The following is a 27,991-nucleotide window of genomic DNA, read 5'->3' as shown; positions in this document are numbered from 1 at the left end:
ACACACACACCCCAACACAACGCACCAACACACACACATGCACATCTGCTCCGTCAGGGGTTGCCATAGGAACCGGAGTGACATAGAAGAAGGGAGAAGAGTCTCCAGGGCCCGTGGCGGAGGGACGGAGCAGCCAGGAGCAACAACTGTGGACCTCGGCCGACAACTTTTCAGCACCGCTGGCGAAGTTGCTCGGGCCCCTCCCCGAGAAGGGATGGTGGGGAAAGGAGCCCGGCTGGATCCATGGAACTCAAGCGCCTGAGGCTCCCTCACCCCACCATGGACCGGGTGGCAGGACGGCTAAGGCGGCCGGGGAGGTAAGGCCTGTGGCACGAGGGGGGTGGGCTATCTTTCTTTCTTTCTTTCTTTCTTTCTTTCTTTCTTTCTCTCCTTCCTTCCTTCCTTCCTTCTCCCTCCCACCTTCTTCCTCTTTCTTTCTTTCTTTCCTTCCTTTCTTTTTTCCTTCTCTCTCTTTCTTTCTTTCTCTTTTTTCTTTCCTTCCTTCCATCCTTCCTTCTTTCTGTCCTTCTTTCCTTTTTTCCTCCTCTTTCTTTCTTTCCTTCCTTCTTTCCTTCTCTTTCTTTCTTCCTTTCTTCCTTTCCTTCCTTTCTTCTTTCCTTCTTTTTCTTTCTTTCTTTCTCTTCCTTCCTTCCTTCTTTTTCTTTCCTTCCTTCCTTTCTTCTTTCTTTCTTTCTCTTTCTTTCTTTCCTTCCTTGCTTTTCTCTCTCTATTTCTTTTCTCTCTCTCTCTCTCCCTTTCTTCCTTTCTTTATTTCCCTTCTTCCCTCTTTGTTTCTTTTCTTTTTCTCTTCTCCTTACTTTCTTCCATCCCTCCCTCCCCCCTTTCTGTCTTTTTTCTTTCCCTTTCTCATTTTCCTTCTCTTCTCTTCTCTAATCTCCTCTCCCCTCCCCTCTCCTCTTCTCTCTCCAACTCCCTAACATACTTTTTTCCCTTGGCTTTGTCCAATTCAGCCACTCACTCCTCTTCCGGGGACTTGAGGCCTGCCCACCCCTCCCCCCTCCCTCCCCTCCAAAGGGAAAGGAAGGCAGAGCTAGGAAAGGAGAGTTTGGAAACCATGTTTTTGAGATCTTTGCCCCATGGGGCATCGTAGGGGAAGGCAGGAGGCATGGCCCAGGGTAGCCGGAAGGGTACACAGCTGCCTCTCTTTTGTTCCTGGCTTACAGGAAGGAAGAGTGGCTGCCTTTTTCTTGGCTCCCTTCTAGCCTGGAAGAGGGACAGAGTATCCGTGTTTTTTTAAAAAATTTGAAAGACCAAAAAGTGCCCTTGGTTCAGTTGGAGGCAGAGATGCTTGATGAGAGAGAGAGAGAGAGAGAGAGCAAGTGAAAGAGAAAGAGATAGAAAAAGACAGAAAGAAAGAGAAAGGGAAAGAAAAAGAAAGACACAGAGAGAAAGACATAGAAAGAAAGAAAGAAGGAAAGAAAGAAAGAAAGGATAGAAATGATACATGGATGGATAGAGGGAAAGAAATATGATAAAGATGATAGATAGATAGTTAGATAGTTAGATAGATAGGTAGATAGATAGATAGATAGATAGATAGATAGATAGATAGATAGATAGAAGGATAGGTAGATAGATGATAGATAGATAGAAGGATAGGTAGATAGATGATAGATAGATAGATAGATAGATAGATACATAGATACATAGATAGCTGATAGACAGACAGATAGACAGGCAGACAGACGATGGATGGATGGATGGATGGATAGATAGATAGATAGATAGATAGATAGATGGATGATAGTAGGTAGGTAGGTAGATAGGCAGACAGACAGACAGACGATAGATGGATGGGTGGATGGGTGGGTGGGTGGATGGATGGATAGATAGATAGATATAAAATTGAAAAAGGCTGAAAACTCACAAGAAAGAGAAAGAACAGCTTCAACTTCCCCCAGTTCCATGGTCCAACCCCTCCACCCACAGACAGGGCCACAGCTCCCTTGTTGCCTTCTAGCTAAGAGCAATCACAACCCCCACAACATCAGTGTGGTCGTGGGTCAGGAGAGGCTGTGGTTGTGTTCCTCTTGGCTGAGAAGAGGAGGTTTTGTGCTAACTCTGCACCATTCTGCAAAGGCTCACAAAGGATTGAGAAATTAATGTCTGGTTCATGGAGGCCCAGATAAAGTCATCCTCACACACCCTTTTTGCTTTCTTGACCCAGTAGGGGGAGGTCACCCAAGGTCACAGGATGAGAAGTTTTCACAATTTTAGGCATGGAAGGGGAAAGCATTTCTCCCTGTATAGAGTGCAGCTATACTGCAGAAGAGCAACAAAGGTGAAGAACGTTTGCAGGAACTGGGTAAATGTCTAGTTTAATGAAAAGAAGGACCCGGGGAGACAAGATAGCAGCCTTCTGATATCTCAGGGCTTGCCACAAAGAAGAGGGAGTCCAGCTATTCTCCAAAGCACCTGAGGGTAGGACAAGAAGCAATGGGGGGAAACTAAACTCAACCGTAGTAACAGTGAGAGGGATCTTGGAGTCTTAGTTGACAACCATTTAAATTGGAGACAGCTGCCAAAAAAGCCAACACAGTTCTAGGCTGCATCAACAGAGGGATAGAATCAAGATCACGTGAAGGGTTAATACCACTATACAAGGCCTTGAAGGCCACACTTGGAATACTGCATTCAGTTTGGGTTGCCACGATGCAAAAGGGATTTTTAGACTCTAGAAAGAGTGTAGAGAAGAGCAAAAAAGATTATGAGGGGACTACCTACCTACCTACCTACCTACCTACCTACCTACCTACCTACCTATCTATCTATCTATCTATCTATCTATCTATCTATCTATTTATGAGATGGGGTGGCGCAGTGGTTAGAGTGCAACACTGCAGGCTGCTTCCGCTAACTGCTAGCTGTAGTTCAGCGGTTCAAATCTCACCACCGGCTCCAGGTGGACTCAGCCTTCCATCCTTCCGAGGTGGGTAAAATGAAGACCCAGATTGTTGGGGGCAAGAAGCTGATTCTGTAAACCGCTGATTCCTTCCTTCCTTCCTTCCTTCCTTCCTTCCTTCCTTCCTTCCTTCCTTCCTTCCTTCCTTCCTTCAAATGAGGACCCAGATTGTTGAGGGCAAGAGGCTGATTCTGTAAACCGCTTGGAGAGGGCTGTAAAAGCACTAGGAAGCGGTGTATAAATGCTATTGCTAAGACCTCCGAGGCTCCTTCCAATTCTGTTGCTCCCGTAAGGCAGAGCCAGCTGAAATATTCTTCCTTGGGAGAAGCTGGAACTTAAGGAGAAGGAGAGGAAGAAGAAGAAGGAGAAGAAGAAGAAGAAGAAGGAGAAGGAGAATCAGAAGAAGAAGGAGGGGGAAGAAGAAGAAGAAGAAGGAAGAAGAAGGAGGAGGAGGAGGAGCAAGAAGAAGAAGAGGAGGAGGAGGAGGAGGGAAGAAGGAAGAAGGAAGAAGAAGAAGAAGAGGAGGAGGAGGGAAGAAAGAGGAGGGAAGAAGGAAGAAGGAAGAAGGAAGAAGAAGAAGAAGAGGAGGAGGAGGAGGGAAGGAGGAGGGAAGAAGGAAGAAGAAGAAGAAGAAGGAAGGAAAGAGAGAGAGAGAGAAAGAAAGAAAGAAAGAAGGGGGGGGGGAAATCCAAGGGGCAGGACAAAGCCTCCAAGGCAGCCCCTTCCTCAAAGTTGGAGGCAGAGAAGCACAGATGGGGCACGGGTCTCGTTTAGCCCGCAAAGGCTTGAAGGGGGAAGCAGAAGGCAGGCAGATGGTGGGGTTCTACTGCCTTCCAGAGATATTTCTCTGAGCAGGACTTGAGACGGGGATGGGACGGGACGGGGAGGAGGCGCAGAAATACGAGCAAATCCGACGTGTGTGTGAAGCAGGCGAGAGAACGTGGCACACGCAGGGCAGATTAGAGCCGGAAACCCTTGCCAGGGACCTCAAAAGCAGGTGGTCCTTCTCTCCCCTTGCAATGGAAGAAGGTTGAAGTTTTCTCCAGGTCAGAGCAGAGTGTGTATGGTATGGTGTGTGTGTGTGTTGTGTGACCTTGGCCAAACCCTGCTCGCTTGCCTTCTGCTATCACCACCGCCGTTCTCCTTGTAGTATGGTTTTCAAATATACACTTCTCGCAGCTGTTAGCAATTAGCGGCAGAAACCGCCCGGCCCTACAAACACACACACACACACACACACACACACACACCCGCCCGACCCACGGCAAAATTTTTAACGCTTTTCTGCTTAAAGGAAAGCTAGGATTGGACTCTTTGCTTTGCACCTTGCAAGCTTGGTGGGGATGGAAGTTTGGAAGCGCGGACTCGCACGCCCAGGAGCGCCAAGGAATTCCATTGTGTTTAGAAGCACCGACCGGGGAGGGTGGAAGGAAGTGGAAAATTAATCTCCTCCAGGATATGATTTTCGAGGGCGGGGAAGTGGGTGGGTTCTTTCTTTCTTTCTTTTCTTTTATTTATTTATTCATTCGACTTCTTTGCTGCCGAATCCCGAAGGACTCAAGGTGTTGTGGTTAGCTCTGGCCCAGCTCCTGCCCCAGGGACTGTGGGTGTGGGGGAGACATCCACATGCTGCAGGCCTGTTTTGCCCCTGGTGGAATCTGATGATAAAGGCTCCTCTGACCAAAAAGACATGAGTGACAGGGAGGAGAGTGGGGCAGACAGCTCAGAAGGAGATCAATTATCTAGCTCCTCCTTGGATTCGGAACAAGAGTTAATGATACAGCCACGCATGCGGAGAGCGATGCATAGGCAGCAACAACAGAGAGATTATTATTATCAAAGAAAATGAGGCCACCTGTGGTTGGGTGGGGCTGGGGTCATTAGTGAGGCTGCTATAAATAGCAGCCTGTGGGTTTGGCCATTGTGGAGGATTATCTGATCCTTGTGTTTCGTGACTGCTTTACTGACTTGGACCTTTTGTGTGCTGATTTTTCCCCGCTTTGAAACTAAACCAGAGCAAAGTGTGTGTCACTTTGTGAAAGAAGAAGGACTGTGAATTGCCTCACAGCTGCAAGCTAAGTATCACAGAACTGATAAGGGACTTGTACAAATTACCAGTTTGTTTGGAGACGAGTGCTCTTTGCTATCCCAAAAGAGGGCTTGGTTTAAGTGAATTTTCATTATAAAGAACATTGTTTTGAATTTTCAAACATCTGTGTGTCTGAAATTTGTACCTGTGAATTTTTGGGAGGATTCTACCAAAGAGCCCGACAGAACACTATCTATCTATCTGTCTGTCTTTCTGTCTGTCTGTCTGTCTGTCTGTCTATCTATCTATTGGATTTGTATGCTGCCACTCTCCGAGGACTTGTCATTTGAACTGCCTATGAGACCCTTCGTGCCCTCAAGAGACCTCAGTCCAGCCCACCGTGAATTCCTTATTGACCGCCAAGTTGCTTTGACTGTTAGTATTTCAGATTCATGTAGAAACCCTAAATTCAATTCAATACTCTTTTTCATTTCATAACTAGTACGGAATGGATAAGGCAAATATCAAATCAATAAAAATAGAGAAGAAGAATATGCTCTATATTTAGGCAGTCAACTCAAATGACAGTCATCTCATTAGTTGACACTTTGTGTGGTTTGTTTGTTTTGTGTTACATTTCTGATACAATAGAGATTACTTTATATACAATGCAATTATATTTTATTTCTATATACATTGTATTTATACTTTATTTCTGTATTTCTATGTAGTTTGTTTGTGTTTGCTTATAAATATATTCCAATAAAAATTATTATTTTTATTATAAACTATAATAAATTATAATTATAAATTATTTTTATTTTTTATAAATAACCAATATTTTTTTTTTAAAAGAAACCCTAAGCTTACAATAAATCTTTATACCCATGTGGACGGCCTATGAATCCCTTCGTGCGGTCAGTCCACCACAATGTGAATTCCTTATCAACCGCCACCTTGCTTTTTATTTATTTATTTTGTCCAATACGCAATGAGGGTTTTAGTGGGTATATATCTATATACACATAGTAAAATACATGATGAAGGTTATAGAGGAGATACTCATAGTAAAATATATCTAAGAAATAATAGAAAAGAAGGTATAGTAATAGAACATATCAATGAAAGAATAGAAGAAGAGATATAGGAATAGAAGAAAGGTATAGGAGATATAGGAGAGCAATAGGACAGGGGACGGAAGGCACTCTAGTGCACTTGTACTCACCCCTTACTGACCTCTTAGGAATCTGTATAGGTCAACCGTAGATAATCTAAGGGTAAAGTGTTGGGGGTTTGGGGATGACACTATGGAGTCAGGTAATGAGCTCCACGCTTCGACAACTCGGTTACTGAAGTCATATTTTTTACAGTCAAGTTTGGAGCGGTTAATATTAAGTTTAAATCTGTTGTATACTCTTGTGTTGTTGTGGTTGAAGCTGAAGTAGTCGCCGACAGGCAGGACGTTGCAGCATATGATCTTGTGGGCAATACTTAGATCTTGTTTAAGGCGTCTTAGTTCTAAGCTTTCTAGGCCCAGGATTGAAAGTCTAGTCTCGTAGGGGATTCTGTTTCGAGTGGAGGAGTGAAGGGCTCTTCTGGTGAAGTATCTTTGGACATTTTCAAGGGTGTTAATGTCTGAGATGTGATATGGGTTCCAAACAGATGAGCTGTATTCGAGGATGGGTCTGGCAAAAGTTTTGTAAGCTATTGTAAGTAGTGTGAGATTGCCTGAGCAGAAGCTACGTAGGATTAGGTTTACAACTCTTTGACTGTTAGTACTTCAGATTCATGTAGAAACTTTAAGTTCACAATAAATCTTTGAACCCATGTGAACCGCCTGGGTCTGCTGATTCTCCTGGTGTTTGACATCTGATCTAGAACCTGACCATCTAGTTCTAATCAAGTTCCTTCTCTGTTTCTTCAGAATCATGAATGGCAGTGACTAAGGACCCGTCAAACTGTCCAACGGAGGGTACCCATTCCAAGGTTACCTTAGCTAAGGATGTTCTGCTTATCTCTTCTGCTCTTGGCTGGATTTTCAACATGTTCGGGGTCTGAAGTCAATCCAGGTATGAACCTCATAGGTAAATGGAAACATCCCTCGCTTCCATTCAACCTTAAATGTCTCCCATTCCATTTCTACCCAGTTCATCAGTTACAGTTTTAAGTCTCCACAAAAAATGGGTACACCTTTTATGGGTGGATGCCATTTTTTCAATTTGATTTGATTTGATTTGATTTATTGGATTGGTATGCCGCCCCTCTCTGGAGACTCGGGGCGGCTAACAACAATAATAAAACAGTATACAAAATAATCCAATAGTAAAAACGATTAAAACCCATTAATATAAAAACCAAACATACAAACAGACATACCATGCAAAACAGTCCTCGGAGAGGGGCGGCATACAAATCTAAATAATAAATAAATAATAATAAAATAAATAAAAATTGTAAAGGCCTAGGGGGAAAGAGTATCTCAGTTCCCCCATGCCTGATGGCAGAGGTGGGTTTTAAGTAGCTTACGAAAGGCAAAGAGGGTGGGGGCAGTTCTAATCTCTAGGGGGAGTTGGTTCCAGAGGGCCGGGGCTGCCACAGAGAAGGCTCTTCCCCTGGGTCCCGCCAAGCGGCATTGTTTAGTTGACGGGACCGGGAGAAGACCCACTCTGTGGGACCTAACTGGTCGCTGGGATTAGTGCGGCAGAAGGCGGTCCCTGAGATAATATGGTCCGGTGCCATGAAGGGCTTTATAGGTCATAACCAACACTTTGAATTGTGACCGGAAACTGATCGGCAACCAATGCAGACTGCGGAGTGTTGGAGTAATATGGGCATACTTAGAGAAGTCCATGATTGCTCTCGCAGCTGCATTCTGCACGAAATGAAGTTTCTGAACACTCTTCAAAGGTAGCCCCATGTAGAGAGCATTACAGTAGTCAAGCCTCGAGGTGATGAGGGCATGAGTGACTGTGAGCAGTGACTCCCGGTCCAAATAGGGCAGCAACTGGTGCACCAGGCGAACCTGGGCGAACGCCCCCCTCGCCACAGCTGAAAGGTGTTTCTCTAATGTTAAATGTTTCCCGTTCTATTTCTACCCAGTCCATCAGTTACAGTTTTAAGTTTTGCAATGTTGATGATGCAAGACGTAAAGCATTCGTCCCATAAATTTAGGAAACGTAGACATCAGAATTCACAAATTGTTTCGCTTTCTGGTGGAAATTTTGAGCTTGCTTGTGGTCGTACGGCAAAGTTTACTGGTCTCCACCATTTGGAGGAGAACAGGCGGGTGGAGTCAAGGGAGGAATCAGCCCGGAACCCTTAACGTTGTCACAAATGGTTTAAACCCAACCCCTGCTGAATTTGGTTAACTCAGTTGGCTAGACATATGCAGCAGAGGTGGGGTCCACTTACTTTCACCATCGGTTCACACTGTGACGTTTCACGCATGTCCACTCGTGCAATTCTGCACAGGTTCAAATAAAATCTGCCCAGAGGACACACTGATGGGTTGATTTGTTAGAAGAAGAAAAAACTCTTTTAAAAATTAAATTTAAAAAAGAAAAACCAAGCTGAGAAAATAAGCAGTGAGCTTCAAGGCAGGGAACAAACTATTTGTCGCGGAGTTTTCAAGGGCTTTGATGAAGGGGGTCTTTGCCCTTTTCCCCCCACTGCAAACCTTGTGCCCTTCTCTTCCTCTCTCCCCTTTCTCAGCAATTTGTCGGTACCCTTTGGGGATGTACGAAGGAACCATCAGAGACGAAGACATTACTGCTTCCAGTCAGTGGTATGATTCAACTGGACCCCAGTATGCCCGGTGCGTGGAATTTCTTCCAAAGTTGGACTTGGTACAATATACAGTGTTCCCTCGATTTTCGTGGGTTCGAACTTCGCGGAAAGTCTATACCACGGTTTTTCAAAAATATTAATTAAAAAATACTTTGCAGGTTTTTTCCCTATACTACGGTTTTTCCCACCCGATGACATCATATGTCATCGCCAAACTTTCGTCTGCCTTTAATAAATATTTTTTAAAATAAACTTTAATAAATAAACATGGTGAGTAATAATCTGAATGGTTGCTAAGGGAATGGGAAATTGCAATTTAGGGGTTTAAAGTGTTAAAGGAAGGCTTGTGATGCTGTTCATAGCCAAAAATAGTGTATTTACTTCCGCATCTCTACTTCGCGGAAATTCAACTTTTGCGGGCGGTCTCAGAACGCACCCCCCGCGAAAAGCGAGGGAACACTGTACTGTATTTTTCGGAGTATAAGATGTGCCCTTTTCCCTCCTAAAAGAGGGTGGAAATCTGGGTGTGTCTTATACACTGAATGGAGCCCCACTTGGCCTCTCAAACGGAGCTTTTGGAGGCTAAAAACAGCCTCTCAAACGGAGCTTTAAAAGGTTGAAAACAGCATCTCAAATAGAGCTTTGCAAGGATGAAAACAACCCTTCAAATGGAGCTTTGCAAAGCTAAAAAAGGAGCCTTGGAAATGAGTTTTGCAAAGCTGAAAACAGCCTCTCAGATGGAGCTTTGCAAGGCTAATATACCCGTTCCAAGATGTTTGCTAAGGACGCCAGCCAGATGAATGCTGGCAGGCAGAATTCCCCCATCCTTATTTTCTTCCAACAAAGGTGCGCCTTATACTCCGGTGCGTCTTATAGTCCAAAAATACGGTATTTTGGGCCCAGGGGTGGCTTCCACTTACCTTCCGTACCCGGTTCGCATCGCGACAGAAGCGCGACCACAACATGTCGTATGAAAAACCCAGAAATGAATCTCTGCGCATGCACAGAAGCCTTTGCACATGTGTAGAGTGGGTTTTTTGGCAAGCTGTGGCAACCAGAGAACCGATTCGGGAGCATGGACCGCCGGTCGTCATTGCTGATCCGGCGAGTGGCGGCAAATCTCCGCTACTGGTTCTAAAGAACTGGTCCGATGGAGAATCTCTCTCTCGTCATTTGTGTCTATAAAGTTTGTCGATCTGGTCTTTTTGGAGTGATGGGTTCTACTGTTTCACCTGCCTCTATTTCTGCCCCTCGCGGGTTCAGTTTGCTCAGGGAAGAGGGCGATGGAGCCTGGTGCCCGGCGGGACTCCTGGAACCGGAAGATGTGCAGTTTCTTCAGATCGACCTTCACAAACTCTACTTCATCACCTTGGTGGGGACCCAAGGCCGCCACGCCCGAGCCACGGGGAAGGAGTTCGCCCGCGCCTATCGGATCAATTACAGCCGCAACGGCGAACGGTGGCTCGCTTGGAAGGATCGCCAAAACAGGCAGGTAGGTGAGACAGGAAATTTTTGCAGATGACACATAGAGACATATAAGATTGACGGCAGAAAAAGGCCTCCTGGTCCATCTAGTCTGGCCTTATACTATGTTCCTGTATTTTATCTTAGGGTGGATCTATGTTTATCCCAGGCATGTTTAAATTCAGTGACTGTGGATTTACCAACAACGTCTGCTGGAAGTTTGTTCCAAGCATCTACTACTCTTTCAGTCAATATTTTCTCACGTTGCTTCTGATCTTTTCCCCCAACTCACCTCAGATTGTGCCCCCTTTTTCTTGGGTTCAGCTTTCCTATTAGAAACACTTCCCTCCTGAAACTTATTTAACCCTTTCACATATTTAAATGCTTTGATCATGTCCCTTCTGTCCTCCCGACTATACAGATGGAGTTCACGAAGTCTTTCCTGATGAGTTTTATGCTTAAGACCTTCCACCATTTTTGTAGCCCGTCTTTGGACCCGTTCAATTTGATCCATCTCTTTTTGTAGGTGAAGTCTCCAGAACTGAACACAGTATTCCAAATGTGGTCTCACCAGCGTATACAGGGGGATCACAATCTCCCTCTTCCTGCTTGTTATACCTGACGACATGGCTAGTTTAATGAAAAGAAAGACCAGGGGAGACATGATAGCAGTGTTCCTATAGATTCAAGCTATTCTCCAAAGCACCTGAGGGTAGAACAAAAGCAATGAGTGGAAACTAAACAAGCAGAGAAACAACCTAGAACTAAGGAGAAATTTCCTGACAATTATAACAATTAATCAGTGGAACAGCTTGCCACCAGAAGTTGTGAATGCTCCAACACTGGAAGTTTTTAAGCAGATGTTGGATAACCATCTATCTGAAGTAATGTAGGGTTGGGCTAGAAGACCTCCAAGGTCCCTTCCAACTCTGTTGTTATAATAATAATAATTATTAAAATGTACTTAAGGACTTCCCTCCCCAATTCATTCATGATCAAGTTCTCAGTGGGCCCGTTCCTTGCTTGAGATCTTTGCAGTAGCCTTCTCCAACCTTCTCACATGTTTCCAGCTAGACTGTCCCAGCCAGGTAGACTCAAAGCGACCCCTATGGGCTTCTCCTTCTCAAGACTCACAATTCTCCAGGTCCAGTGCCTCTAAAGATGGCCAAATCCCTTCCAGGTGATCCAAGGCAACACAGACACCTACGAGGTCGTGTTGAAAGATCTTCGCCCACCTGTCATCGCCCGCTACATCCGTGTCATTCCAGTGACGGAGCAGCCCATGACCGTCTGCATGAGAGTGGAACTCTACGGTTGCGTCTGGTCTGGTAAGGAATGGAAGGCAGGTTGACAGTAATTTGTTTTTTTCTGCAATTCTGATGATCCTTTGAAGTCTCTGTCAGTTTTGTTGGGTTGCAGAATCGTGTCCTTTTTCTGATGTTTAACTGTCTCCTTTCCTAGATGGCTTGGAGTCCTACAGCATGCCCGAAGGAGAAACCATGATGGATTTTGGCAATCCTATCGTTTATCTAAACGACTCAATCTACGACGGTCACCAGGAACGAAAGTAAGACGGAGCCACGATGTTCAGTAAGAGTAAATAGATAGGGAAATTGTATCTCTTTGAGGCGAGGAGAGGCCAGGCAGCCTAACCCAAACCCTTGACGTGAGTGACGTCAAGTTGGCCACCTTTAAGCCAGTCACATGACATTTAAGCCACTCCCAGTCACATGATCATCAAGCCACTCCCACCTGGTCACATGGCTGGAAGCCACACCCCCAAAATAAGCCACGCCCACAGCGTGGTAGTAAAATATTTTGTAGCCCTTCAATGGGCAGAAGAATACCCAATGCCTAGATAGCATCTCCACCAATCCTTCTGACTCTTGTGACAGGTTCCTCCAGGGTGGGCTGGGCCAGCTTACAGATGGTGTTCTGGGACTGGACGATTTCACCAAGAGCCACCAATACCGCGTGTGGCCGGGCTACGATTACATCGGCTGGCGGAATGACAGCTTCCGGAATGGCGCTGTGGAGATGGAGTTCCAGTTTGATCACCAGAGGAACTTCACCTCCATGAAGGTAGAACCTTTTCCTGGTGGGACATTTTGGAGGCTTGCCTCTCTGCAATGCCAGGTGGACTAAGCAACCTCCCCAGGTTAACATTTAGCCTATCGATATTTATTTGTTTGTTTACTTATTTACTTATTTACTTATTTACTTATTTACTTATTTACTTATTTACTTATTTACTTATTTACTTATTTACTTATTTACTTATTTACTTATTTACTTATTTACTTATTTACTTATTTACTTATTTACTTATTTACTTATTTACTTATTTACTTATTTACTTATTTACTTATTTACTTATTTACTTACTTACTTACTTATTTACTTTAGTTGTTTACTTGTTTACTTGTTTACTTATTTACTTATTTATCTACCTATTTATTTATTGTATTTTTCAATGTATAAGACACACTTTTTTCCTCCCTAAAAGAGGCTGATAATTAGGGAGCGTCTTATACTCTGAATGTAGCTTTCCCCCCCCCAGCCCTAACTACCTGCAAACGATCTTCCCAGCTCTTACCTTGCAGGTTCTTTCATTGTTTCTCTCTGCGAAGAATGTTTTCCAAGCCCTAAGTCTTTGCAGGGATTTTTTCCCCATTCCTCTAACTTGCTCCAAGTAAGTTTCTTTCCAGCCCTCACCAGGTGCTAGCGATGTTCCCAGCTCTTAGCAGCTTGCAAACTTTCATTGTTACTCTCTGCAAAGAATGCTTTCCAAGCCCCTATGTCTGTGCAGGGTTTTTTTTTCATTGCTTTACTTACTCAGAATGTTTTTTTCCAGCCCTGACCAAGTGCTAATGATGTTCACAGCTCTTAGCAGCTTGCAAGCTCTTTCATTGTTACTCTCTCTGAATAAGTTTTTTTTAAGCCCTAACCTGTTCTGCCGGGCTCTCTGGTAGGAGCCTCCCAAAAATTCAAGGGTACAAATTTCAGACACACACACACGTTTGAAAATTCAAAACAATGTTCTTCATCACAAAATTCAAAATTCAAAATAAACTAAGCACTCTTTTTGTATTGCAAAGAGCACTCGTCCCAAAATAACCGGGTAGTCTATACAATTTCCCTTAAGCAGTCATTAAGTACTTAGCTAGCAGCTGTGAAGAAACTTCACACCCCTTCTTCTTCCACCGAAGTGAGAAACACACACACACATTGCTCTGCTTTGGTTTCAAAGGCGTGAAAAATCAAAACTGCAAGACACAATTCCTGAAGAATTGTGGTCAGATTCTCTTCCACAATGGCCAAACCCACACGCTGCTATTTATAGCAGCAGCCCTAATTACTGGAGCCCCAACCAAACACAGGTGGCCTCTCTTATCTCCTGTAATATGTCCTTACTTGGTCTCTTGTACGCATAATTCTGTGCTTGCATGGGTCCAAGACGTCTTCATCCGAATCAATGGAAGATAAGGGAGATTGACTGCCTGGGCTGTGTGCCAAGCCCCCCTCTTCCAAGTCACTCCCACCTTCTTCTTCATCCGAGGAAACTAAACTCTGAACTGATTCTGTCGGCAATAACACAGGCCTGTGACATTCCCTTGGGCAGGAGCTGGGGCAGAGCCAACCACAACATTACCAGGGGATAAAATAATGTGCTGAATCTGACCAGACTAAGGACACTAACCAGGTGAATATCTGGTAGGCAGATCCCCCCCCCTATTTTCCTCCCCCAAAACTAAGGTACATCTTATACTCCACTGTTTCTTATACTCTGAAAAATATGGTATTTACTTACTTACTTACTTACTTACTTACTTACTTACTTACTTACTTACTTACTTACTTACTTACTTATTAAATTTGTATGCTGCCCAACTCCCGAAGGAATCTGGGCGACTTACAGCAACTAAAAAACAGTATAAAAACAATATTTTAAAAAACCTAATATAAAACCCAATTCATACAGTCATATAATCTTATTGTGGCCGGATTTAAAGGTGTATCAATTAATCACGGCCCCCAGGCCTGCTGGTACAGCCAGGCCTTTAAGCCTTTCTGGAAAGCCAGTAAGGTGGGGACAGTAGGGATCTCAGGAGGTAGTTAGTTCCAGAGAGCCGGGGCCAACACAAAGGAGGCCCTCCCCTGCGGCCCCACCAACCGATGCTTAGTCAACGGGACTTGGAGAAGGCTGACCCTTTGGGCAGAAGACGCTCCTGAAGATAGTCTGGCCCTAAGCCATGTAGGGCTTTATAGGTGATGACCAACACCTGTATTTCAGTGGGACGTACCACTCCCTGCAACGGAAAGCCAACATGGTTATCTGATGGCTGCCATTGTTTTCTTTCCCCACTGCCGCACGACCACAGGTCCATTGCAACAACATGTTTTCCAGAGGGGTGAAGATCTTCGAGAGGGTGGAGTGTCTCTTCAAGCCACAGGGGGCCGCCGAGTGGGACCCTCAGCCTGTGGGACTGGACACCGTTTTGGATGACAAGAATCCCAGCGCCCGATTCGTCACCGTTCCCTTGAACCACCACATTGGCAAAGCCATTCGTTGCCATTTCTACTTCGCCGATACCTGGATGATGATCAGCGAGGTCTCTTTTCAATCCGGTGAGCACCCAGGCATCAACCAATGGGCTTGATTTGCAAGGAGGCATGGTGGTTAAGACGCTAGTCTTGTCGGCTAGAAAGCCAAGAGCCCAGGTTCCAGGACCGAGCACCGCATGACAGGGTGAATTCCCATTCCTTGCACCAGCTCCTGCCAGCCTAGCAGTTCGAAAGCCTTCAAATGGGAGTAGATAAATCAGTTGATAAATCTTAGATAAATCTTAGAAGATGAAGAGTAGGACCTCGTTGAAACATCGCCAGGATTCTCTGAAACTTACACGGGAAGAAACCCAAATATGCCAAGACCTACACACATACACACACATATATACGCTGCTCAAAAAAAATAAAGGGAACATTTAAAAAACACAATATAACTCCAAGTCCACCAAACTTCTGTGAAATCAAACTGTCCGCTTAGGAAGCAACACGGATGGACAATCAATTTCACCTGCTGTGGTGCACATTCAACTTTGGACAGAACAAAGTATTCAATGAGAATATTTCTTTCTTTTTTTTAATATACTTTATTAATTTATACAAAAAGGAATAAAACAGGGGGAAAGGGGGATGGGAATACAGAAAAGAAAAGTGGGAGGGGAGTGGGATAAACAATATTGTTATATCACAGCTTATATATATTATTGTATATACATTTTGGGTATTTGTCCATATGTAAATATTTCGTATTCAGAGTTCTTAATTAAGTATCTTATAGCTGTAATATTTGATAATCCAACAGTAATGTGGGAAGAGAAAGGATAGAAGGGGAGAAAAGGGAGAGAGAAAAAAAGAGAGAAAATATTCAATGAGAATATTTCATTCATTCAGATGCAGTGTTCTTTAAGTGTTATATTGCTCCAAAAAACAATAAAGGGCTAAAAATCCATTATATCGGTAATACTATTGGTTCTTTAACTTATCTATCTCAGTGTTAATTCATTATCTTATTTATTTATATACTGCTCAAAAAAAATAAAGGGGACCCTCAAAGACCCCATCCTAGATCTGAATGAAGGAAATATTCGCATTGAATACTTGGTTCTGTACAAAGTTGTATGTGCACAACAGCAGGTGAAATTGATTGTCAATCTGTGTTGCTTCCTAAGTGGACAGTTTGATTTCACAGACGTTTGATGGACTTGGAGTTATATTGTGTTGTTTAAGTGTTCCCTTTATTTTTTTTTGAGCAGTGTACAAATATGATGGATGGATTGATGGATATAGAAATAGAGAGAGGAGACATGGAGAGAAGAAGCAAGTAAGAGAGATAGAAAAATATTTCGCGGGTTTGAACTTCGCGAATGGCCTATACCACGGTTTTTCAAAAAATATTAATTAAAAAATACTTTGCGGGTTTTTTTCTATACCATGGTTTTTCCCGCCCAATGACATCATATGTCATCGCCAAACTAATAATTTTTGCAAATAAATAACAAAAAAAATATTGTTAATAAATAATTATGTTTATAAATATCAGGATCACTAATTGTCTTATTCAATGGGGAGTACCAGTAATAATGGTGAGTAAATGGTTGTTAAGGGGATGGGAAATGGTAATTTAGGGGTTTAAAGTGTTAAGGGAAGGCTTGTGATACTGTCCATAGCCCAAAATGGTGTATTTACTTCTGCATCTCTACTTCACGGAAATTCAACTTTCGTGGGTGGTCTCGGAACGCATCCCCCGCGAAAATCGAGGGAACACTGTACTCGGAGATTGCCTCAGGCTAGAATTGATAAATTGAGATAATGCCTTTATTCCTTTCAATTTTGTAGTCAATATGGATACTCCTGATCCAGTCCTGGTTACTTCTGCCTGGAGTCCCATCACAGAGTCGTTTTCACCATCAGAGACACCCAATACTACACAGGAAGCTTTGGGTAAGGACAAATGATTTAGGCCTCCTCTGAGGAGAGGGAGGGGTGGTGGATTGGGAAACCCCCCGAGCTATTTTCAACTCTTCTATTCTAGATTGATTTGGACTGATCAACCGTGAACGTTCTTTGCAGGCAACACCGTCCCGGCGTCCGTCAGTCCCAGGGTCGAGCAGAAGGCTGAGGGCTCCAACTCTTCCAGTCTCATCAGCTGTCTGGTGGCCATCATCCTTCTCCTTTTGGTCGTCATCATCGCCATCCTGTGGAGACAGTATGCTCAAAAGCGTCGGGAGACGGTACCATGGTGCAACCCTCATTGAGAAATCTATGAATAAATAAATAAATAGAGATAGCATAGAAATATAATGAATAATTAAATAAATTGAACTACTAGTGTTGTGACTGGTCCACATCCAGCTCAGATGGTTAATTCAATTCAATTCAATTCAATTCAATTTATTAGATTTGTATGCCACCCCTCTCCGAAGACTCGGGGCGGCTCACAACAACGATAAAAACAATATTATAATGGCACAAATCTAATATTAAAAATAACTAAAAACCCTATCATAATTAAAAACCAAACAGCACATACATACCAAACATAAATAATAGTGAGCCTGGGGGAAGATAATAATAATAATAATAATAATAATAATAATAATAATAATAATAATATTAATTTATTAGATTTGTATGCCACCCCTCTCCGAAGACTCAAATCCCCATGCCTGGCGGTATAGGTGGGTCTTGGTAGTTTACGAAAGGCAAGGAGGGTGGGGGCAGTTCTAATCTCCGGGGGGAGTTGATTCCAGCGGTCTGGGGCCGCCACAGAGAAGGCTCTTCCCCTGGGGCCCGCCAGACGACATTGTTTAGTCAACGGGACCCGGAGAAGGCCAACTCTGTGGGACCTTATTGGTTGCTGGGATTCGTGCGGTAGCAGGCGGTTCCGGAGGTACTCTGGTCCAATGCCATGTAGAGCTTTAAAGGTCATGACCAACACTTTGAATTGTGACCGGAAACTGATTGGCAGCCAATGCAGGCCACGGAGTGTTGAAGATACGTGGGCGAATCTGGGAAGCCCCACGATGGCTCTCGCAGCTGCGTTCTGCACAATCTGGAGTTTCTGAACACTTTTCAAAGGTAGCCCCATATAGAGAGCGTTGCAGTCATCGAACCTCGAGGTGATGAGGGCATGAGTGACTGGGAGCAATGACTCCCTGTCCAAATAGGTTAAAGATTTTGAGGATGCTTATTGGTATCGTAGGCCAGGGTTCTTGTCACCTGAGTCTGAAAGCGATGTGGGGTCAGAAACTGAGGATCAATTAGAGACTGTAGCGCCCCCTGAGTTAGTGTATGGACCAGACCTGGGCAAGGGGCGGACCGCAGGCTGCATCTGGCCTGCCCGCTGTCTGTGACCAGCCCGGCTGCTATCTGTGACTAGTCTGCAGAGGTTGGGGTCCGCTCCAGTGCAAGGATGAAAGAGCTCACCGTCTCTGCCGGGATTCCTACGGTTCCTGCTTTCCTGATGAATCATGAATAATAATAATAATAATAATTAATAATTTATTGGATTTGTATGCTGCCCCTCTCAGTAGACTCGGGGCGGCTAACAACAATGATAAAAACAACATGTGACAATCCAATAATAAAACAACTAAAAACCCTTATTATAAAATCAAACATACACACAGACATACCATGCATAACTTGTAATGGCCTAGGGGGAAGGAATATCTCAACTCCCCCATGCCTGGTGGTATAAATGAGTCTTGAGTAGTTTACGAAAGACAGGGAGGGTGGGAGCAATTCTAATCTCCGGGGGGAGTTGGTTCCAGAGTGCCGGGGCCGCCACAGGGAAGGCTCTTCCCCTGGGGCCCACCAAACGACATTGTTTAGTCGACGGGACCTGGAGAAGGCCATCGCAACAACACGGATGTCCTCGAAACTCCACCTCCGGACTTCTGTGTTTTTGCGATGGTGCAATTTGGCTAAGGTTTCCCTTGCTGGGAAACCCCACCTCCGGACTTCCGTTGCCAGCGGAGCGCCCGTTTTTGCAATCCTGGGATTTCCCTCTTGGGATTTCCCTACCGTATCGCAAAAACGTGGAAGTCCGGAGGTGCGGATTCCCCTGGAGGGGAGCCTCAGGAGAATCCCACCAGTGCAAAAACGGGCACTTTGGCTTGAAAAAGGGGTAAATTTTGGGCTTGCATGCATTAATCGGTTTTCCATTGATTCCTATGGGAAACATTGTTTTGTATTACGAACTTTTCACCTTACAAACCTCCTCCCGGAACCAATTAAGTTCGTAAGACAAGGTATCACTGTATTATCCCGTCAGCATGTGGACTTTTTATTCTGATCAGTGGGTGGTCTAGGCAGAACACCTAGAACTTTCTCAAGCTTTGGAGAAAGAACAAAAGAACCCGTGTGCTTCGCTGTTGATTACAAGGTTACTTCTCAAATGATCTTTGTAGGCTCCCCGGCGAATCCTGGAAGAAGACGCCACGGTCCGTCTCTCCTTCTACAGCTCCAGAATTGTCAATGGCCAGACACAGATCCACCAGACCAACCCCACTTACGAGAGGGTCTTCCCCTTGGATCTGGAATACCACCAGCCGCTCACTCTCCTCCAGAAACTGCCAGAGTTATCTCAAAGCGCCGAAGATTCGGGTAGGGAAGCTTCTACTGTGGCTTGAACTGAGTTTGAACAATACATTTCTGCTTGAGTTGAGGTTTAAGCGATGAGCGTGTGTCCCTGAGTTGGTGATCATGCTCTTATCACCTCAAGGTTCGACTACTGCAATGCTCTCTACATGGGGCTACCTTTGAAGAACGTTCGGAGACTGCAGGTAGTCTGGAACGCAGCTGTGCAATTGGGTTTTAGAAGATGAATTAAGTTAGATTCTTTATCTGTTTTTAGAATTGATGCTTTTTAGAATTTTAGAATAGAATAGAATAGAATTTTATTGGCCAAGTGTGATTGGACACACAAGGAATTTGTCTTGGTGCATATGCTCTCAGCGTACATAAAATAAAATATACATTTGTCAAGAATCATGTGGTACGACACTTAATGATTGTCATAGGGGCCAAATAAGCAATGAAGAAGCAATATTAATAAAAATCTTAGGATATAAGCAACAAGTTACAGTCATACAGTCAACATGGGAGGAAATGGGTGAAAGGAATGATGAGAAAAACTAGTAGAATAGAAGTGCAGATTTAGTAGAAAGTCTGACAGTGTTGAGGGAATTATTTGTTTAGTAGAGTGATGGTGTTTGGAAAAAAAACTGTTCTTGTGTCTAGTTGTCTTGGTGTGCAGTGCTCTGTAGCGATGTTTTGAGGGTAGGAGTTGAAACAATTTGTGTCCAGGATGTGAGGGGTCAGTAAATATTTTCCCCGCCCTCTTTTTGACTCGTGCAGTATACAGGTCCTCAAGGGAAGGCAGGTTGGCAGCAAAGGTGAGACTTCTTGCATATTTTGTATTTGTTTTTGCTGGTGACATAGAAATCTAATAAACAAAGAGACAGATTGTGGGATCCAGAGCATGGTTCTTCTTGCTTTGGCCATTGGTATCCTTTGCAAGCATGGACAAAGAGCAGATCTTGCTCTAATTGAAAGCTGCCCATGGAGAATGGTTTTTTTTACAAGCCTTTTCCTTGAGTAATTTGCACAGGGCGAGGCCACAGTCACCACTAATGAGTAGGTCGAGATGGGGTGATGGATGAATAATTGTGCAATGCACATCAACAGGCATCAACCAAGGACCATGTAGCAGCAGGAAGGAATGGATCTCTTTTCTCTGACGTGTAATGGGACAGATTATGTCTTTCACCAGTTCTGGAGACCTCCCCTAGAAAGAGTGATGGATCAAATTGAACAGGTCCAAAGACGGGCTACAAAAATGTTCGAAGGTCTTAAGCATAAAACTTATCAGGAAAGACTTCATGAACTCAATCTGTATAGTTTGGAGCAGAGGTCTCCAACCTCGGCAACTTTATGAGATATGGACTTCAATTCCCAGGCAGCATAGCTAAGGCATATGCATAGCATAGATGGCTGAGGAATTCTGGGATTTGAAGACCTCGCTTCATCAAGTTGCCAAGGTTGGAGACCTCTGGTTTGGAGGACAGAAGGGAAAAGGGGGGGACACACGATCAAAACATTTAAATATGTTAAAGGGTTAAATAAGGTTAAGGAGAGAAGTGTTTTTAATAGGAAAGTGAACCCAAGAACAAGGGGACACAACATGAGGTTAGTTGGGGAAAGATCAGAAGCAGCATGAGAAAATATTATTTGACTGAAAGTGGAGTAGATGCCTGGAACAAACTTCCAGCAGACGTGGTTGGTCAATCCATAGGAACTGAATTGAAACATGCCTGGGATAAACATAGATCCATCCTAATATAAAAGACTGGAAATAGTCTAAGGGTAGACTAGATGGACCAGGAGGTCTTTTTCTGCCACCAATCTTCTATTTTTCTATATCTCTGAGAAATTTCTTCTCAACATTAAGTCTTGATATAAACCCATTTTGTCTCCCGTGGTCTTTCAGCCTGCAGTGGTGATTATGCGGAGCCCGACGTCACAAAGTGCACCCCGCACCAAGGATTCCAGAATAACGTTCCCCATTACGCCGAGACGGACATCGTTAACTTGCAAGGGGTGACTGGAAACAATACATACTCCGTGCCGGCCATCACTGTTGATTCGTTGACCAAGAAGGACATCTCCATCGCTGAGTTTCCCCGGCACCAGTTGCAGTTCAAGGAGAAGTTGGGAGAAGGACAATTTGGCGAGGTGAGGGCAGTGTGGTAAAGTGAGCAGATCCTATTTCCCAGTGAGAAATCAGTTAACCCAAGGAGACGTAAGGCACATCATTGGCTGTCCACCATTTGGTTAGGTCGAACTCTGCAGATATTTTGTAGCTTAGCCTAATTGTTGCTTTCATGGGTTGGCTCTTCACATGGACAGGTCCACCTTTGTGAAGCTGTTGGTCTTCCTGAATTCTTGGGCCGTGCTTCTCCAGAAAGTTCCAGCCGGACAATTTTGGTGGCTGTGAAAATGTTGAGAGCTGATGTCACCAAGACAGCCAGGTAAGCTTGAGTGACAGAATCGGTAAAATTCTCAAAGACCCGAGAAGATCTCACGCCAGTCTCTCTTGCTCACTGTTGTCTATCATCCTATGGTATGGAGATGTAGAGATGGTCCTAGGTCAGGGGTAGACAAAGTTGGCTCTTCTATGACTTGTGGACTTCAACTCCCAGAATCTGGTACCTCTACCTACGAACTCCTCTACTTACGAACTTTTCTAGATAAGAACCAGGTGTTCAAGATTTTTTTTGCCTCTTCTCAAGAACCATTTTCTACTTAAGAACCCGAGCCCAGAAAAATTTCCCAGGAAGTTTGAGAGCGGCATGAAGGCCCGGCCAGTTTCCTGCCATTCCCCCTGAGTTTCTCTCTCTGGCGCAGTGTATGGGAGGTAGCCTCATGTCGGGTGCATGGGAGGCGGGTGCTCCTCCTCACTGCCTCGGAGTCCCTCTTTTTTTTTTAAGCCTTAAAATTTTGGATATTTTTTATTCCCTTCACCTCACCTTCTTCCTTCCTCCTCTTCTTCCTCCTCCTCCTCCCACCCAAATTCCGAGCTAATGGGTTTGCACTACTTTTACATTGATTCCTATGGGAAAAATTGCTTCTACTTACAAACTTTTCTGATCACGGAATGAATTAAGTTCTTAAGTAGAGGTACTACTTGAATTGAATTGAATTGAATTAAGTTAAGTTAAGTTAAGTTATTAAATTAAATTAAATTAAATTAAATTAATTAAATTAAATTAAATTAAATTAAATTAAACTAAACTAAACTAAACTAAACTAAATTAAATTAAATTAAATTAAATTAAATTAAATTATTATTTATTAGATTTGTATGCCGCCCCTCTCCGGATGATGTCTTATCAGCTTTTCTACACTTTCTACGTTTGGCCCTCTATCCTTCTTCTTCTACCCTTCCTAGGAATGATTTCCTAAAAGAGATCAAGATCATGTCTCGGCTGAACGACCCAAATATCATCCGTTTGTTGGGGGTGTGCGTGAAGGATGATCCGCTCTGCATGATCACCGAATACATGGAAAACGGGGACCTTCATCAATTCCTCCTGCAACGGCAGAGTAGAAGCACTTTCACACGCTCCAGCAATGTTCCTTGTGTCAGGTGACAGAGGGGAAGGGGAAGAGTGGGCCCAAACTAGAATCGAGAACAATAAAGGTGGGATAAAACTAAATACTGGATTTTTCAGAGTATAAGACGCACCTTAGTTTTTGGGGAGGAAAATAGAGAAAAGACTCTGCTTACCAGGTATTCATCTGGCCAGCGTCCTTAGTCTGGTCAGTTTCAGCACATTATTTTATCCCCTGGTTAGAGCTTTAAAAAAAAACATTTGGAGAGAGTAACAATGAAAAAGCTTGCAAGCCAGTAAGAGCTAGGAACATTGTTAGAACCTGGTTAGGACTGGAAGGAAAAATTTGGAGCAAGCAGAGCAATTTTAAAAATCCTGCAAAGATTTAGGGCTTGGAAAACATTCTTCGCAGAGAGTAACAATGAAAGAGCTTGCAAGCCAGTAAATGCCGGGAACATTGTTAGCACCTGGTTAGAGCTGGAAAGAAACATTTGGAGCTAGTTAGAGCAATGGAAAAAAACTGCAAAGACATGGCTTGGAAAATACTATTAGCAGAGAGTAACAATGAAAGAGCTTGCAAGTGGTAAGAGCTGGGAAGATCATTAGCACCTGGTTAGGGTTAGTTTGCTTGTTGACTGTCAGAAGTAAGTACAGCCCTGAGATAATATTACAATGCAGGAAAAATGGTCTGTAACCACAGTGGTGACTGCTGTAAGCAATAATTTGTGTGTACTCATAGGTTTACTAATTGTGTTGCAACCTGATTGGTTGGGAACTATATAAAAGTAAAATACACTCTTGCATGTGTGTGGTACTTGTAATAGTTGTTTAGTAGTTACATGTAGTCGTATGATAGTATTGTGGGTGGTTTGTTATGTTGGTTAATAGTTAAAGAGTTTGTGATATAGAGTAAAAGTGATCATTTATTTAAAGACACACTTTTTTGGTAAGAAGAACAGTAAAATATATTGCTCCAAAAAAAATAAAGGGCTAAAAACCCATTATATCGGTAATACTATTGGTTCTTTAACTTATCTATCTCAGTGGCAATTCATTATCTTATTTATTTGTATATTGCTCAAAAAAATAAAGGCGACACTCAAGGAACACATCCTAGATCCGAATGAATGAAATATTCTCACTGAATACTTTGTTCTGTACAAAGTTGTATGTGCACAACAGCAGGTGAAATTGACGGTCAATCAGTGTTGCTTCCTAAGTGGACCGTTTGATTTCACAGAAGTTTGATTTACTTGGAGTTATATTGTGTTGTTTAAGTGTCCCCTTTATTTGTTTGAGCAATGTATATTTCTTACAAGAAAGCCCGTTGCAGTGTTTTCTTTCTTTGAAGACGTCTGTTACTTAGAGTTTCTTATTAATCTGTGGCTAGTTGGTAGGACTAATTTCCACGTTTCTAACTCTTAGCATAGACTTCCTTTATCCATTGATACCAAAATTTCCAAGGTTAATTAAGGTCTTCATAATTGGTTTCTAAGGACTTTGGGGAGATGTGATAAAGTTTGCATTTCAACTAAGAGCCGATATTTTGGATGCAAAGTTTAGGTTGTCTCTGTGCGAGAAACCAGGAGGTCTATGCAAAGCTGAGAAGATCTACTTGATGGAAGAATCCATAGCATTGAAGACAGACGTCAGTGAGATCTTCGAGATCCTTTGCTTGATCCTTTGCGTTGTCTCTTCTTTCTTTCCTCAGCAACCTCCATCTCTTACTCATGGCAACTCAGATTGCTTCCGGCATGAAATACTTGGCGTCCCTCAACTTCGTCCACCGGGATTTGGCCACACGCAATTGCTTGGTTGGAAATAACTACACCATCAAGATTGCCGATTTTGGCATGAGCAGGAATCTGTACAGCGGCGATTATTACCGGATACAGGGCAGGGCTGTGTTACCGATCCGTTGGATGGCCTGGGAGAGCATTCTGTTGGTAAGAAGGTGGAATTGTAGACCAACTAAGATTGTGTTCTTCTCCTTCGCCTTTCTTTTCCTTCTTCATTGGTCATTATCAACTCATCTCAATCTCTTTCTCTACCTTCTTCTTCCCCTTAGCCTTCTCCTCCTTCAACACCTTCTAACTTTTCTTCTCAATCATCTCCATCCATCCATCACCATCCTGTCTCTATCTCCTTTTCTCCTCCTCCTTCTTCTACTCATCTTTCTCATTCTTCTCCTGGCTTTTCCTTTTCCTTCAAACATAGTCATCCTGCTCCATCTCTTTCTCTTCCTTTCCTTTCTCCTTTCTTTTCCTCTTCCTCTTCCTCCACCACCACCATCATCAACAACAACCATCTTCATTCCATCTTCTCCTCCTTCACCTTCTAACTTTTCTTCTCAATCATCTCCATCTGTCATCATCATCCTGTCTCTATCTCCTCCTCCTTCTACTCATCTTTCTCATTTTTCTCCTTTCTTCTTTTCCTTTTCCATCAAACATAATAATCAGGGACTGTTGTTTTTTCTTTAGGGAAAGTTCACCACCGCCAGTGACGTGTGGGCCTTTGGTGTGACATTGTGGGAGATGTACACCTTATGCAAAGAGCAGCCCTATAGTTGGCTTTCCGATGAAGAGGTCATTGAGAATACGGGGGAATTCTTCCGAGATCAAGGCCGACAGGTAAGATACCTCAAATCAATTAATTATCTTGGGTCTCCTTCTTGGGTTGTTGGAAAAAGAACAGCCACAGTGTCCAGAGTGATATAGGTTAGACTAGAAGACCTCCAAGGTCTCTTTCAACCCTATAAGAGCGTTGGTGAGACCCCATTTGGAATACTGTGCTCAGTTCTGGAGACCTCACCTACAAAAAGATAGTGATCAAATTGAATGGGTCCAAAGACGGGCTACAAAAATGGTGGAAGTCTTAAGCCTAAAACGTATCAGGAAAGACTTCATGAATTCCATTTATATAGTCTGAAGAACAGAAGGGAAAGGGGGGACACGATCGAAACATTTAAATATGTGAAAGGATTAAATAAGGTTCAGGAGGGAAGTGTTTTTAATAAGAAACACAAGAACAAGGGGACACAATCTGAAGTTAGTTGGGGGAAAGATCAGAAGCAGCATGAGAAAATATTATTTGACTGAAAGAGGAGTAGATGCTTGGAACAAACTTCCAGCAGACGTGGTTGGTAAATCCACAGTCACTGAATTTAAACATGCCTGGGATAGACATATATCCATCCTAAGATAAAATACAGGAAATAGTATAAGGGCAGAGTAGATGGACCATGAGGTCTTTTTCTACCGTCAATCTTCTATGTTTCTATGTTCTATGAAAAGAAAAATGAATGACTCCCAAATCCCTCTGTGACCTCCTTCTGCTTTTCTGGTCCACAGGCTTACTTATCCCAGCCGCCTCTGTGTTCAAATCCTGTGTTTTCCTTGATGATGAAATGCTGGAGTCGTGATATCAAAGACCGCCCCGCCTTCGACGCAATCCATCTCTTTCTCATCGAACAAATGGATGGAAGCATCGGACCTTTATGAGAAGGCAGGACTGTTGAAAGACTGCCCTCGTTGGGTCAAAGGTCTCTGTTTGACTCCTTCTTTTCCTGTGGACAAGACCAGGTGAAGTCAGACGGACCACCAAAGGGGTTAAGTCTTGAGATCTCTTCGAGAGGTGGCATGACGGGGCCTCTTTGTCATGTGGTTGGGTGGCCATCCTGAGAAGAAGCCAAGGCCCCAAGTTAAGGTGACTACATCACCTTGGTGAGAAGGATCCATGTTCTGTATTGCCTTCTCCACGGGGGCCTCTTGGAAGCTGCTCCTTTCTCAGGCATGATTCGGAGTTCCAGACAGCTGAGAAACTAAACATCTCATGGAATATTGTTTTTTGCCTTCTTTTCTTGAAATATGGAGAAGATCTTCTTCCTCTGCTTTGTGCCACCTTCCTAGCCCTCAACAAAATTCACGGTCTCCAGAATGAAAGACAAATAACATTCCATCTCTTTAGAAGACTCAACTTCTTGAGATACCTGTCCACCTTTCCTGAAAGACACTTAGACACCAAAAATGGTGGAAGGTCTTAAGCCTAAAACTGATCAGGAAAGACTTCATGAATTCCATCTGTATAGTCTGAAGAACAGAAGGGAAAGGGGGGACATGATCGAAACATTTAAATATGTGAAAGGATTAAATAAGGTTCAGGAGGGAAGTGCAGAGCAACTCTTGAATTTTCAAAAACATGCGCATAGAAACGAGGTATTGCAGTAGATATGCAGTAGATATTATCCAGTCACACATACAGATAAACTAAAGTGCATATAGTATTTACTTTAAGAAACAGAACAGTCCAAATAAACAGTTCAAGTCATACATGTTCAAATCAGTCAATCTCTAGAAGTACAATAATCTTCTTACCAGTTTATCTTTGTCATATACATTCAACAAAGATATTGCAGCTTCCAAAAGCATCGGAATAACAGAGATCACTTATCAAGTCAAAGAGTCAACCCGAAAGGAAACAACAGAGAGAATGAGTCATGACCTCTAGCTCCCTCTTATGGCAACTTGCAATACTACAACCAATTAGAACATAGCATACATTTTAAAGCTATATTACATCAAACCATACAACCATACATTGTTGGCTTCTTTATATGTTACCAATCCAATTGTTTGGACAGAATACTAACACAATGTTTAGTGCATCCTGTGAGATCTCTAGTTCCTGTTTTCTGTTGGATCACCAACTACTATCCTTTCTATCTTTCAATCAAATTTGGGGGCGTCAGTGGATACTTGCGACTGCCGATTCACCGAAAGGAGAGACATTTGAAGTTTCTCTGCACTGGATTTAACTACTTTTATGAAGAGCAAAACAAAAATGAATGTCAAGGTCTATAGGAAAGCCTTCTAAGATATTAACCAAGTGGAAGGGATTTACTTTGGGGGGAACAGGCATTGTCATAGGAAGGCTTAACCAACACTGTGATTAATATCAAGGCAAAATGAATCTTCGGTAGCCCGAACGGACTGATGGTGTATTGAGGTTGTGAAGATGCCAAAGAACTTTTAGCCTACCATAGAACATCTCAATTTCAGCCTTTCTTCCCTTCTTTATTTTAAATCTCTTAAACACCAGTTGCTT

The 27,991-nt window shown here is 43.3% G+C and overlaps 1 protein-coding gene across 1 annotated transcript; it reads left to right on the top strand.

Annotated features, from left to right (window-relative positions):
* The first annotated feature begins 65 nt into the window (after positions 1–65).
* Positions 66–27,991, top strand: LOC139170924 (discoidin domain-containing receptor 2-like). Its single transcript, XM_070758540.1, has 17 exons — positions 66–317; positions 6,877–7,021; positions 8,664–8,766; positions 10,002–10,230; positions 11,383–11,530; positions 11,664–11,769; positions 12,098–12,284; positions 14,585–14,831; positions 16,605–16,709; positions 16,839–16,999; positions 19,181–19,376; positions 21,262–21,506; positions 21,681–21,802; positions 22,723–22,920; positions 24,597–24,831; positions 25,369–25,518; positions 26,239–27,991. Exons 2-17 carry the CDS (start codon positions 6,955–6,957, stop codon positions 26,386–26,388), a joined length of 2,649 nt encoding a protein of 882 aa, XP_070614641.1. The 5' UTR covers positions 66–317; positions 6,877–6,954; the 3' UTR covers positions 26,389–27,991.

This window comes from Erythrolamprus reginae, chromosome 8 (genome assembly GCF_031021105.1).
Source record: "Erythrolamprus reginae isolate rEryReg1 chromosome 8, rEryReg1.hap1, whole genome shotgun sequence".
Lineage (NCBI taxonomy): Eukaryota > Metazoa > Chordata > Lepidosauria > Squamata > Dipsadidae > Erythrolamprus > Erythrolamprus reginae.
The sequence above is the reverse complement of the archived record's forward strand: the minus strand, read 5'-3'. Positions and strand labels throughout refer to the sequence as shown.